This window comes from Marmota flaviventris, chromosome 11 (assembly GCF_047511675.1).
Source record: "Marmota flaviventris isolate mMarFla1 chromosome 11, mMarFla1.hap1, whole genome shotgun sequence".
In the NCBI taxonomy this organism is placed as follows: Eukaryota; Metazoa; Chordata; class Mammalia; order Rodentia; family Sciuridae; genus Marmota; species Marmota flaviventris.
In genome coordinates this window covers 11004377-11018605 of record NC_092508.1, presented here as the reverse complement: position 1 = coordinate 11018605, position 14229 = coordinate 11004377, and the positions used below count along the sequence as shown (strand labels likewise).

Genomic DNA, 14229 nt, shown 5'->3' with positions numbered 1-14229 from the left:
ACTGTCACTGAGAAGCCCAGAAATGGTTATCAGCTATCTTGATGATTTAAGAAGTATCCTTCCTTCTTTCACTTTGTTCTCAGAGTTGGGAATAATTTTGTTTTAGTCATTTAACTAGAGAGCACATGCTTTATTATAATTAAACACTCAAAAGTCTCAGTTTCTAAGACTTTAGCTTTTAAATTAATTTCATTTACTTGTGAATGTAACTTGCTTTGTTGCTTTTGTGATGTGTTTGAAATAGCATTTTTATGGAATCACTTTTGATTCATGTGTTTGGATTTTGACATCTGTGTACCAGAATTCTCTATTCTATTCTTCTGATCATCCATAAGTTTGCAGTGTTGTTTCTTAGAGGTTTGGTTTACTGAATTGGACAATATACTACATTAAATAAAGAATGCTACTGCTCTGACACTAGGAATTAAGTACATTCATTGCTGTGGTTCTCTTCCCTCTCCAAAGGCATTTTTCATATCCACTTTTTGTATTATTGTTTAGGGTTACAGAGCTAAAAGTACTACTTTGCAGTTGGTTTTTGAAAACAAAATGTTTATAAACTTTAGTTTAGTTTCTTGGGGGAAAGTGAAGGGTGGGGAAGAAAGGGGGGGCAAGAAAACTAAGATTAAAAACTGCTCAGCTGAAGTTTTATAAAAATCTGACTTGAGTGTTTTTCTCTTCGTTTGCTATGCTTATGTGAACAGTGTGACACCATCGCCACAACAGGCTCGGGTCTGTCCTTCCCATATGTTACCTGAAGATGGAGCTAATCTTTCCTCTGCTCGTGGCATTTTGTCGCTTATCCAGTCTTCTACTCGTAGGGCTTACCAGCAGATCTTGGATGTGCTGGATGAAAATCGCAGGTGATTGGCCATCAGTGACTTGCCAGCTTTGTTGCATATTTTTTTGGTGCCTTATCTAGTGAGTTGTGGTGTCTTTTATGTTTGCACCTTCTCAGTCTCTAAGATGCAATGGTTTGAAATGGCTTGCTTTGCTTTCTTTTAATTTCAAATTATTGTCCAAAATTCACATTTCATAAGATTACATTAGATTTTGTTCAGTTAGAAAGAATATTTAGTTCCTGAGAACAGGATATGTGATGATGTTTTTTTTCAAAGGCTTTGCTGATTTATTTGAAGTACTTGATTCCATGTGGGGATATGCTGAAGGTTACTGTTGGATTGATTGTGGGATGTTGGACTGCTGAAGCATACTAGTTTTCTTTTAGTAAGTTTTTTATTTAATTGCTTGTGCAACTAATATGATTGAGTAAATAAAGCATGTTTGAGATGGCATTACAGCCACCAGTCGTTTTTTTGTCCTTTCCCCTTAACTACATACTAAAAATTCCATAGTGCTATTTTGAACATCTCCAAGTTAACTCATTAATAATATATTGTTAGTTGTAAATGCAAACATTTTTTTGCAATCATTTCGAATACTTTTATCCCTGCCACAATACTATATAATGTTTTTTTAAAAAGTGAAATTGGAGAAGCTTTTTTGGCATAGTGTGGGAAAGGTAAAGTCAGTTTCCTTTCAACTCCGAACATGTGACTGGTAATTTCTCAGAGTCAGTGTCTGAATTTTTGTTGTCATTTTATTGAACTATTAATTTTTGCATTTTGAAGAATTCTCAATAAATTAAGCTGGCTTTTCCAGTAAACCAATTTTTTTTTTTTTTTTTAATAACCTTAGGTGTCTTCTGGCTTGCTTTTATTGATTGCTTTTATACTCACACATACCCAGGAACTTCTCCATAGTTCTTGAGCACTATTTGTCATTATTATCCATACTATTTATCATTATTGAATTTAGGGACTTTTCGAGTCTTTGCAGGGCTAATCTAGTGGTATACATTTGGACTCAAGGACTTCAAGGTGCTCTATAAAGAGCTTATAGAGACAAACTCATGGCACAGTAGGAGAATTATGTATACTGTGAATGTATATGTATACATACATTTTTTTTTATTTTCCCCCAAGCATTTAGAGTTCTTTGAAGCTTCTAAATCTTAGAATATTTGGAAGCTATAAGAAGCCAGCCACAAAGTTCCAAAGAAAAGCATGGATTCAGAGAGTCATATTTATTCTTGATCCACCTCACAAAATAGCTGCATCATGGCCTTGAACAAATTGCTTATCTTCTCTGGGCCTCCTTTTCCTCATCTGTTGAAAAAAGGTAAAAAAAGGTATAATAATGCCTGGCTTTCTGTATTCTTGTGAATAGTCCCCTTCCCTGCCTTTATTAAAGATTTAGAGCTACTGACTTCAAATTATTTAGTATGGTAAGAGAGCCTCAAAAGATATAGAGGGTAAAGTACCTGGCCTTAACTAATATCTGCAAAAAACTATTTTCACATCTCTCCTCTAAACAGATTTATTCTCTACCAGATATTCTCCTTAACTTTTTTCCTTACATAGGTTCTTAGAAGAGGTCAGATTATTAAGTCAGTATCACATCAAATGGTATTATAGTAAAAATATCTAATGAGAAAAAAAATTCTAAATTCTGTTTAGATTAAATAATAGCTAGATGACAAAGTCCCAGTATGATTGTTTGTTCCTCCTTCCACCAATACGTACACAGTGCAAATGCATTTATATGGAACATGAAAAAATATGGGCTTTTTTTCTCCATAATGGAAAAATTATTTACCTGAGGGTCAAACAATACAAAATCAGAAATCTTACTAATGTAAATTTTACCTTGTATTCTTTCATAATGAAAAACTATATACAATTCTATGTGAAATTTTATTTTGTAATAAATTGGTAACTTTAAAAAATCCCTTTTCTGGGAAGACATTATCTTATTTACCTAAAACATGTTTTTTAATTGAGAAAGGTATTATAGTAGTAATACTTTACTCCTGGATATATTCCAATAGTTTTTACCATGGAACTCGAGTTAGGCTCTCATTAATCTTATCCATGTTTTCATTACTGAAAGGGTCTGTCAAAGTTATATTCAAATTTTTTATGATCTAAATGTTGAACAAGATTTGATCAGAATTTTAAGTAACAAATCAGTTTTTATTTTTGCTATAAGAAGTATCTAGTATAATTTTTCAGATATAAAAAATAGGAATGTGAAATTTGGATAATATTCTTGCATGGTTGTAAAATAATACTGCTTATAAAAATTTAAATGCTTTTATGTTCCTTGCCCTGTGCATCATTTTGTTTTCTTTTCTATTTTATTACTCTTGGCTATTTTGCTAATGCAATATCTTATCTTTGGTCTTACGCCATCACATTGAGTATAGTTAATTTAAGCTATAACTTTTTCAGAAGAAAAAAGCTTTCTGCCTGGTTTATTATCATAAAATAATGCAGTTTCATAGTTGTTCAACATGAGCTATTTTTGGTTTGCATCTTAAGGGACACTGTCAAAAGGTTTTTTTACTGTACCTTTTTTTCTCAGCTTATGAGAACTTAATTGATAAACAAGTTCAACACGAAAACCAAGTTAAATCCTAGGTAATTGTTAGAAAAGTTCATTTACATAGGTCAGTGCTATACATTTGGAAAAGTGATATATTGAAAATGTATCAAAATACTTAGGATAAGCCCTGTGCACAGTTTGCTTAGTTGGCAGCAGGATTTAAAAAGCTGTTATGATTTCATGCTTTGTTGGTTAGACATTGCCCATATCTAGTTAATACGTCTATTACAACTATATATGTCCTTTTCCAATATAAAATATTATCATTTTTTAAAACCATATTTATGTGTAAGAACATTATATACTGATAGATGTTATTTTTAGGAGGAGCTTGGTTATTGCTATAGTTTTTTCTTAGCAAATTATACTAGTTTTGAGTGAATAGAATAAGAAACCAGTATGTGAATAGTTTATATTTTTGACAAGTATCCCTATAAATCCATAACTTAGAAGACCTAGAAACACAGAGTTACAGTGGATATGATATGTTATTTGTAATTTTTCCTTTAAAAATATATACTTCCTCATTTTCAAAACTACTTATTTTCTATAGCAGTTTACATTTTCATAGCAAAGAAACATATAATCTGTCAATTTAGACCATATATTTACTCAAAAATGTCAATATGCAGGTTAATGCTGGAATTTGGTAGCCTTGGATTTCCTTCCTTTTTGCCACTTTAATTACAAAACATATCATTGAAAAATTTCTTTTTATGTATTAAATCATACTTATGGTAGCAAGTGGTACTTTAATGAAGTTTGCAACTTTACCAAATACCTGTCTAATTTACTTTTATATTATATGTGTCAATTGCCAGTGTGAGAAGACAAAATGAAATACGTTGTGAAAGGTAACTGTATTATTTTCTGGCTCTGCATTATAAAAGGGAAATCTCTGTGGTGGACTATGTTGGATACAGCAGACCCATTTGAACATATTAATACACATTTTTAAAATATTTTAAAAAGCACACAGCAGCGGCTTCATTTAATAACCATTCTCATATTTGTGTAATTTAAGATTAGTTGATTGATAGTCTTCCTAATATCACAGAGTAAATCTGATGGGAAGATAAGATGAACCTAATACCTGTCTCAAGCATATGTGATTCCTCATTGTCTCTTAACCAACAATATAAAAGTCAGACATATCCTTTAAAAGGTTCTGAATCCTGTATCCTCTAGGCTCCAGAAACTTTATAAAGCACCAGTAGTGCCTTTAGAACATGTGACTTTAGGACAGAAGTTAAACATTAAATATTTCTAGCATAAACTGACTTGTCAGAAAATAGTAATTTGTAGTCTTCAACTGTTCCAGCTTACAGAAAAAAAAAATTGTACAATGGTATTAAATATTTACTATAATTATTGCCTTGATACTTACATTTAGGCAAATATCTAATTAGTTAAAGAAAAAAATGAGACATTCTAAAACAGGATTTAATAATTCTTAAAATCTTTACATGGATCCTCTAACCCATTCTTCTTTCTCTGATTAGTAAATATAGCTGCTTATTTGGGGGCAGTTGACCAGTGGACATGTAGAGCTTTTGTTTTTTGATTGTAACAAATAAATTATATTAGAAAGGTTACTGCTTGTCTAGATAAATTAATTATCCTCTAGGACTCAAATATGTTCTGAGACTATGTATAAAGCCCCACAAAGTTTTCCAGTGCACCTTGGTCCTTGTTTCCAGCAGCCCTGTATGTTACTCCTGGTTGTCTCAAGATCAGACTCACATATTTGTTTGCATTTCCTGCCATGTGCCCTAGCATGTCTCCCATATTCTCGGCTCTGGAACTGAGGCATGCATTTTTTACTCTGGAGAGCTGAGGGTTTAAGCCAGACACATCAGACATGAGTCAGAATTAATGAGGTGGGAGGGAAGGAATTGTGGGAAATGAGGAAATTCACAGTTTTTGAGGTAGAACTGTTGATATTGATGAGCAACCATGATCATGCAGGTGCCACAATAGGTTCTTGACATCTTTTAAAGTTGCCAGTGATTTTTTTCCCAGTCAGAAGAAAATAATTGCATTTTTTTAAACACAGTGGTCCTCTGTCTTGAATTTCATAAATTATGAGCACCAAAAAAAATTATGTTGGTGCTATTTTACTTTGTTTCTTCAGTCAGTTGAAAACTATTAGATTTATGAAAATCATAAAATGGAGGATGTATGAACAAAGATTTTCTGAGTTTTTGAGAGATATTATATTGTATTAAAGCATACAATATAATCTTATTTGACATTTATCTGTCTTGTTTTTGCTTTTATTTTATCATTTCTCTGTTTCCTGACTCTGTCTTGTGCCTTCTCCCGCAAAAACCTGCCGTAGACCTGTGTTGCGCGGTGGGTCTGCTGCCGCCACTTCTAATCCTCATCATGACAACGTCAGGTAACTTTTGAGACTTTGTAATCATCAGGGGAAGTACAGAGTTGGGGATTTATGTTCTGCAGAATATAATGCATGTTGCAGCGTGGACTTGACAGGTTTCACTTATGAATAATCTTGCTTCTAAGAACAAGAAGTTGAAGCAGTCAAGACATTTGACTGCTGGAGTCTGAGGGAAAATGTTTAATATTAACAGGGTGGTGTGATATGAACATCTGAGATATTTTATTTAAATACAGTTTTAGTAGCTTGTAGGAGATTATGCTAAAATGCAGTAAGAATGATTTTAAGTCATGTTTTATCTGCACTATTTTAACTGTTGCCTAGGTTCAGTGCAGCATTTGCTCTTTAGTTGTTAATTATAATGTCACTTTCATAGTGTAGATAATCCAGTGTTAAGCACTATCGTAAATTGGGTAAAATCATCATTGACAACTCAACAGTTCAGAAAGGTGAACATTTATTTAGAAAGGGAATTTAATTTTAAGCATTTTTATTATCATAAATATCAGTCTTTCTCGTTTTTGCCCCTTTTGCACTTTCAGACACAGCCTGAATAATTGTTTGGTGTTTTTTTTTTTTGGTCGTCACACATCACACATGGGCAGATATTTAAAGTTCCTGTTTAGTGTTCCTGTCTTCTAGGAAAACAAAAGCAAAAGCTGATTGGTGTTTACAGATGCTATTACTCTTAATTTTTCAGAGCCAGTTTTGTTAAATGTAAGCTAAAATGTTTTACCTGTAGTAGTAGATTTAAAATTGGCAACTTTGTTTCTGTTAGAGAGACTGACACATTGTTAGGGAAGAGAAAAGGGACAGCATCATTTGATATTTGTCAGTTCAGTTCATGTTGGAGGAATTGAAGTGCACCCTTGGTGGCCCCCTAACTGTGCTGCTGACTTATTTTCTTTGACAATCTTAATTTTAATCCGTTTGTTGTTTTCCCTCCTATTTTTCTCTGTTTGTTATTACTTTATCTTTCTGTGAAATTATTTTTAACCAATGATCTAACTTAATGTTTCTACAGAGATTTTAGTTCTGATAAATACAAGTTTTAGTTTAAGATACTTAAAGTAATTGCACAGTGAGTGGCACATGCCTGTTATCCCAGTTACTTGGGAGGCTGAAGCAGGACAGTTGCAAGTTCAAGGCCAGCCTGGGCAGTTTTAGCAATACCCCATCTAAAAATAAAATAAAAAGGGTTGAGGATACAGCATAGAGACAAATCACCCCTGGGTTCAATCCCCAGTATACAGAAATATATACATATATACGTAAATTGAAGTCTGTATGTAAAGTCTTTTGTCCTGTCTCTAGATTTCTTTGCGAATGACGATTTCCTTTACAGATTTTTAAAACCTTAGTTAATTCAGGATTTAAATTGCAAATAATCTCTATCATTTAAACTTAGCTTTCTATCTTCAGGCCAGGTCCCTTTAACTTTGAGGATGAAATGTAGAAAAGAGGAATCTTGAAGCCCTATTTTTTCCTCTAATCTTTTAATAATTCTGTTTAGTTGTTATTGTTTCTCAGTGCTAGGAATTGAACTCTGGGCCTTGTATATGCTAGGCAAGCACTGAACCACATCCTCTGCCCTAATAATTCTCTTTTAATGTTCAAAGGAATAATTAACTCAGATGTTTATAAGCCCATAGTTTGTAAGCCCAAGTTTGCATGTTCTTGTAAACAGAAACTGACAATAGTTGCAATATCTATTTCTGAGAAGTTTACTTTGCTAACTGGCAGAATTACCCTCAGGATTTCAAGAATACTTCCTTTATTTCCATGAAGAAAGGGGAGCTAATTAACAGCAAGTGAATTTAACTATAAGAGGATCATTCAGAGATTCTTATAGATTATATCTAGTCAGTACACACTATCTTATTTAAATTTCATTTTACATTCTTTAATAAAGTATTTTTATATTATTTTCAACAACATTTGAAACAACAGGATTTTCTAAATAGACTTGTCTTTAGCATACCCAGATGAAAAAAATATAATTCTACTTCATATCCCTTTGTGGGATAATGTGGGTTTTTTGTACTGGAAAAATGCTAGGAATATTAGAATATATGATCCGTTAGCCAACTCTGTTTTTTTGTTTGTTTGTTTTGTTTTGTTTTGCAATGCTAGGAATTGAACCCTAGTAGTAACTAGTAATTCTACTCATTCAGAAAAGTTAGCATGTCATTTTATTGAAGTAACCATACTGGATATAAAATAGATACACATGTGATACAATAGATTGCATGGTATATAAATTTGTATCTCAGTAAAGCTGTAATTAAAATAAAAGTATGGAAATGCAGGCAAAGGATAGGAATGGTATTTGTGTCTATTTTTCAGAAGTTTATTGTCATCCATTTAAAAAAAATCTTATAAAAGTGACTGCATTTGAACAAAAGGTATTGTTTAGTGTGCTTTCTCTGTATTCTTAGTGGTTCTTCAGTATTACTGTTTTATACACACCCTCTTAATTTCTTATTGTTGAGCCAATTCTGGATCTAAATGTAGTGGCAAGATATATTCAGGAGTCTGGTGCAGTAGTGCATGCCTGAAATCCCAGCTACTAAGACCCTTTCTCAAAACAACCAAAAAGTAGAGGGGGTGGGGAGCATGGATGTAGTTTAGCAGTCAAGTGCTTTCTTAAGCATGTGGAGGCCTTGGGTTCTATCTGCAGCACCGCAAAAACAAAACAAACAAAAGATGTATTCCAGAGATTTTGATTATTTCTGCTGGAGACATGCAGTCAAGACTAAATAATTTGAAATAGGAGTGGCACAAGAAGAGGAAGAGAAATTATCACTTTTTTTTTCTTTTTCTTTTTTTGGTTAGAATTAGTTCACTTTGCATTCCTTGCCTATGCGCCTCTACCTGTGGAACCACATATGGTAAAAGTTTGTGTAAGAATTGTTTGTTGGCATATCCTAGAGTGCTCTCAGCCTTTTCAGCCACCGATCATTTTTAACATTGCCCATCTCTCTGGTTTGAAAAGTGTCTTCAGTCAGGGTTTCTCCTCATTCTCCGTTTCAGTACATTTTCCTGGTATTATAGGTAGAAATCATTCATCTTAAGCTTTTTCTTTTCCTTTATTAGTGTCAATTCAGACAGTACAATATTTTAGTAATTTATATTGTTAAGTATGTCTTTTGAATGTTTCTTTGAGCAATACATAACATATGACTTGCTAGTCTTAGTTTTGTTTTAGTATTAACTTGTATTTTTGTGTCTTATTTACTAGGTATGGCATTTCAAATATAGAAACAACAATTGAAGGCTCATCAGATGACATGACTGTTGTAGATGCAGCTTCATTAAGACGCCAGGTATTTAATGAACCAAACAAGATATAATCCAAAAGTTATAGTCATGTAAATTTTGTTGTGTGATTTTAACCTACCTTCACATTTTTTTTCACATTGCATGTAATATTTTAAAGTGATAGCTGATAACATTTTATCATTTTTCTGTTTTATGGAATCCATGAATTGAAGTATTTTATCTGTCAAATTATTTAATAAGCCATAATGATTTCCCATTTTTAATTAAAGACCCATTAAACCACTGTCTACATACTTTGGGATGTTTTTTGGTTTTGTTTTTGGTTTTGTTTTTTTTAGCAATAGGGGTTGAACCCAGTGGTGCTTAACCACTGAGCCACATCCCCAGCCCTTTTTGTATTTTTTGTAGAGGCAGGGTCTCACTGAGTTGCTTAGGGCCTCACTAAGTTGCTAAGGCTGGCTTTGAACTCTCCATCCTCCTGCCTCAACCTCCTGAGCCATTGAGATTACAGGTATACACCACCAAGCCCAGCTCATCTACATGTTTTTGACCAGCATAAAATACTATCATCAAAATGAATTTATTTAAGTCTGACTAATAAGAAAGAATCTTAAATATCAGCAAACCAGTATAAATTGCTTGTCTGACTTTTTTGACATGTAATAATCACTTTGGGGACCTTTGTTTCTATATTTGATATTCACTTTGGAAGCCACTACTTTCATGTGCACAGTGTCTATACATAATATTGTTTATATATTCTAATAAGTTATATCTTTAAAATATTTTTTATTCTTTTTAGTTACACATTACAGTATAATGTATTTTGACATACATATATGGAGTATAACTTCCCATTCTTGTGGTTGTACCTGATGTGGAGTTACACTGGTCATTTATTCATATATGAACATAGAAAAGTTATGTCCAATTCATTCTACTGTCTTTCCTATTACCGTCCTCCCTCCTGTCCCTTCATTCCTCTTTGTCTAATCCAAAGTACTTCTGTTCTTTCCTCCCTTCCCAAAGTACTTCTGTTCTCTGTCCCCCTCCCCCCATTGTGTGTAAGCATCTGCATATCAGAGAGAACATTCAGCCTTTGGTTTTTTAGGATTGGCTTATTATTGTTTGGGGGGATTGGCTTAGCATGATGATAGTCTCCAGTTCCATCCAATTACCAGAAAATACTACAATTTCATTCTTCTTTATGTCTGAGTAATATTTCATTGTGTATATATACACCACATTTTCTTTATTCATTCATCTGTTAAAGAGCACCTATATTGGTTTCATGGCTTAGCTATTGTGAATTGAGCTACTACAAACATTGACATGGCTACGTCACTATAGAATGCTGATTTTAAGTCCTTTGGGTATATGCTGAAGAGTGAGATAACTGGTCAAATGGTGGTTCCATTCCAAGTTTTCTGAGGGATCTCCATACTGCTTTCCAGATAGGTTACATCAATTTGCATTCCCACTGGCAATGTATGAGTGTACCTTTTTCCCCACATCCATGCTAACATTTATTATTACTTATATTCTTGATAATTGCCTTTCTAACTGGAGTGAGATGAAATCTCAGTGTAGTTTTAATTTGCATTTCTCTAATTGCTAGAGATACTGAACATTTTTTCATGTATTTGTTGGCTGATAGTATTTCTTCTGTGAATTGTCTGTTCTGTTCCTTTGCCCTTTATTGATTAGGTTATTTGTTTTTCTTGGTGTTAAGTTTTTTGAGTTCTTTATATATCGTGGAGATTAGTCCTCTGAGGTGCAGGTGGCAAATACTTTGTCCCATTTTGTAGGCTCTCTCTTCAGATTCTTGATTGTTTCTTTTACTGTGAAGAAGGTTTTTAGTTTAATAGCATCCCATGGAAAAAAAATAAAATATTTGGGAATTAATCTAACAAAAGAAGAAAAAGACCTCTACAATGAAAACTACAGAACACTAAAGAAAGAAATTGAAGAAGAACTTAGAAGATGAAAAGATCTCCCATGTTCTTGGATAGGCAGAATTAATATTGTCAAAATGGCCATACTACTAAAAGTGCTATACAGACTTAATGCAATTCCTGTTAAAATTCCAATGACATTCTTCATAGGAATAGAAAAAGCAATTATGAAATTCATTTGGAAAAATAAGAGGCCCAGAATAGCCAAAGCAATCCTCAGTGAAAAATGTGATGGAGGATGCATCACAATACCAAACCTTAAATTGTACTACAGAGCTATAGTACCAAAAGGCATGGTATTGGTACCAAAACAGACACAAAGACAGTGGTTCAGAATAGAAGACACAGACAAATCCACATAAATACTGTTATCTCATACTAGACAAAAGCACCATAAACATACTTTGAAGAAATGATAGCGTCTCAACCAATGGTCCTAGGATAACTGGAAATCCATAGGAAGCAAAATGAAATTAAACCCCTCTCTCTCACTCTGCACAAAAATCAACTCAAAGTGGATCAAGGACCTAGGCATTAGACCAGAGACCCTGCGCTACTAGAAGTAAAAGTAGGCCCAAATCTCCATCATGTCAGCTTGGAACCAAGTTCCACAAGACTCCTAAAGCACAAGAAGTAAATAAGTTGTATCTTGAAGTTGCAGTTGCATACACATATTTTTAGTATGTATTCCTATACCTTCTATAATCACACATATATGCACATGTAGAGAAGGCATATCTGGTGTTTTGATTATGTATACAAAGTAGATACAGAGAAAATAGGATAAAATAAAGTATTTTAAGTAAAGATCAATAAAGAAGCACTAGCTTCAGCAAGGCAGTTCAGCCCAGGGGTATTCATGGAAAGGACAAAGAGCCAAGGATGGTTCATTCAGCCAACAGCTTTTCTGGCAGCTGGGGAATCATTAGTCTTTCAGACTGAAGTGTCTAGGTGACATCTGGCCTACTACAATAGGTTAAAGTATTGGGCTTTCTCAGTAACTCAGAGAGAATGCAGATAATATCAACTTAAAAATGAACAATTAAGGCTGAGAAATAAGAAACTCATGGAAGAGGCCTAGAAAGGGGTAGGGGTCTATAGTCTTTCTGCCTTGGTAAGCCTGCCTCAGTGTATGTGTTGTCTTTTACTAGAATAGCTTAGTTGTGAAATACTGCCTTTAATCTAATCAGGTAAGGAAGGAAATATGCCCTCACTAACTCCGAAATTTGGAGAAGGGAAATAGATAAGAGTATTTAAGCAAATTTAAGCTGTCATGAATAACATTTTTTTCTATTTGTAGCTGTCTTTTTGCTCCAAATGAAACTTTCCATGTTTGTAATAACTCTTATATGATTACACTGCTTTCTAAGAATGGAATTGCTGTGTACATTAAAGCTTCTATATTGTATTTTATGTTTGTTTTTCACATAGATAATCAAACTAAATAGACGTCTACAACTTCTAGAAGAGGAGAACAAAGAGCGTGCTAAAAGAGAAATGGTCATGTATTCAATTACTGTAGCATTCTGGCTGCTTAATAGCTGGCTCTGGTTTCGCCGCTAGAGGTAACTTCAGCACTCAAATATATTGTTTCAACAGCTGGAAATATAAAAGATTTGCAAACTTCTTTGTTTCTGTGTTTGCATTGTATGCCGTTTTATAGTTCATGCTCTGAAATGTATTTCTTCCAGAAAGTAGGGTGAAAGGACCTATATTTGTAGAAGTAAAGGTATATTCTGTCACTCAGTTGTATTCACTTTAAATCAGTTCTGCAGCAACACTTACATAAAATTCTCCTTTTGCATGTTTTGTAAATAGGCTCCAGTTTGTGTTTTTAAAATGAAATTAATTTTTTGCCTCACCAGTCTAAACAACTAATTCTGTGAAAGGAAGACAGAATGCATAAAGGGTGGATTAAGAAAAGTATCTGTAGAAGAAAAACAATGTTTGTCCTGTTTCTCAGACACGGTTTTGTTGGTAGACATTTTTGCATTCATATTTTAACATTAACACTTGAAGTCATGGTCTGGTGCCAGATTTAAGAAAATCAAACCACCTAATATTTCATGATTACCTGTATAGATTAAATTAAAATATGCCTAACAGTTCAGCAGTTTAATATGTATGCATTATGTTGCGTTTTTATTTTCATTTTAGTTTTGCAGATGGTTTTCTATAAAATACGTTTTTACTAAGTCCATGTGTGAATGATTTAAAAACTACAGAATAAGGAACAATTGTAGTGTATTTAATAAACTGTCAACCAAAGCAATGTTTGCTATTGAAAAATTTGTTTCATCATATTGGTTATGAGCTCAGTACGGAGTCATATTAACCTTATCTCAGTCTTTGTGTCTCAGGAGCATACGATGTACTTAATGACTTGGCAGGCAGCAAGTGCCTCCTGTGCTTCTCTTCAGATCTTTATCCTCCTAATTGTGGACATCATTTGTATTGAAGGTGGTTGTTTGTTTTTGTTGCTTGGGGTTTTGGGGGTGGTACTAGGGATTGAACCCAGGGGCACTCTACCATTGAGCTATATCCCTAGGCCTTCCTTCCTCACTCATCCCTCTTCCCCCTTTTTTTAAGACAAGCTCTCACTAGGTTGCCAAGGCTGGCCTGAAACTCACCATCTCCTGCCTCAGCCTCCCTTGTAGCTGGGATTGCAGGTGTACACCACCATATACAATTGCAGGTGGTTTTCTAGTCTATTCTACCTATGAAGTGATTCAGATTAAAATACCTATGAAGTGATTCAGATTAAAATACCTGTAACAGGAAAATCATGATTGAAGCTGGGGCCCCAAAAAACTACTCCCTCAGTGACACAAAAAATGAGAAATCTTATGCAAAAGTAGGCAATGAGAAATGTACCTTTCTTGACTTTGTCACATATCTAAAAGTAGAAGAGCTTGAATCTTGACTCTGAGGTTGAGCCCTGTGTTATTCTAAACTACTTCCCCAAAAAATGTTGTTAATCACTGTAAAAGAAAAAGAAATGTTCGGGATTAAGAAATGAATTCAATCCTGATCAAGATAATCAAGAAATACTTCTTAGATAGCTGAGCCTTGAGATAAGTGTATGTATGATTTCACCAAATAAAATGAAGAAAAGGATGCCAAGTACAGGGAACAGAGGGAGAA

The 14229-nt window shown here is 33.7% G+C and overlaps 1 protein-coding gene across 10 annotated transcripts in view; it reads left to right on the top strand.

Annotated features, from left to right (window-relative positions):
- Mff (mitochondrial fission factor) overlaps positions 1-12712 on the top strand; it is a 31105-nt gene extending 18393 nt beyond the window's left edge. For 3 of the 10 annotated variants that reach the window (XM_027941736.2, XM_027941735.2, XM_027941732.2), the window contains 5 exons: positions 705-863; positions 4269-4301; positions 5789-5848; positions 9090-9174; positions 12517-12712. In XM_027941736.2, coding sequence (XP_027797537.1) covers positions 705-863; positions 4269-4301; positions 5789-5848; positions 9090-9174; positions 12517-12648 — 469 coding nt within the window. In that variant the 3' untranslated portion in view covers positions 12649-12712. The remainder of the gene's footprint in view (positions 1-704; positions 864-4268; positions 4302-5788; positions 5849-9089; positions 9175-12516) is intronic. The other 7 variants (XM_027941737.2, XM_027941733.3, XM_027941740.2 and 4 more) reach the window with 4 other exon arrangements.
- The last annotated feature ends 1517 nt before the right edge of the window (positions 12713-14229 follow it).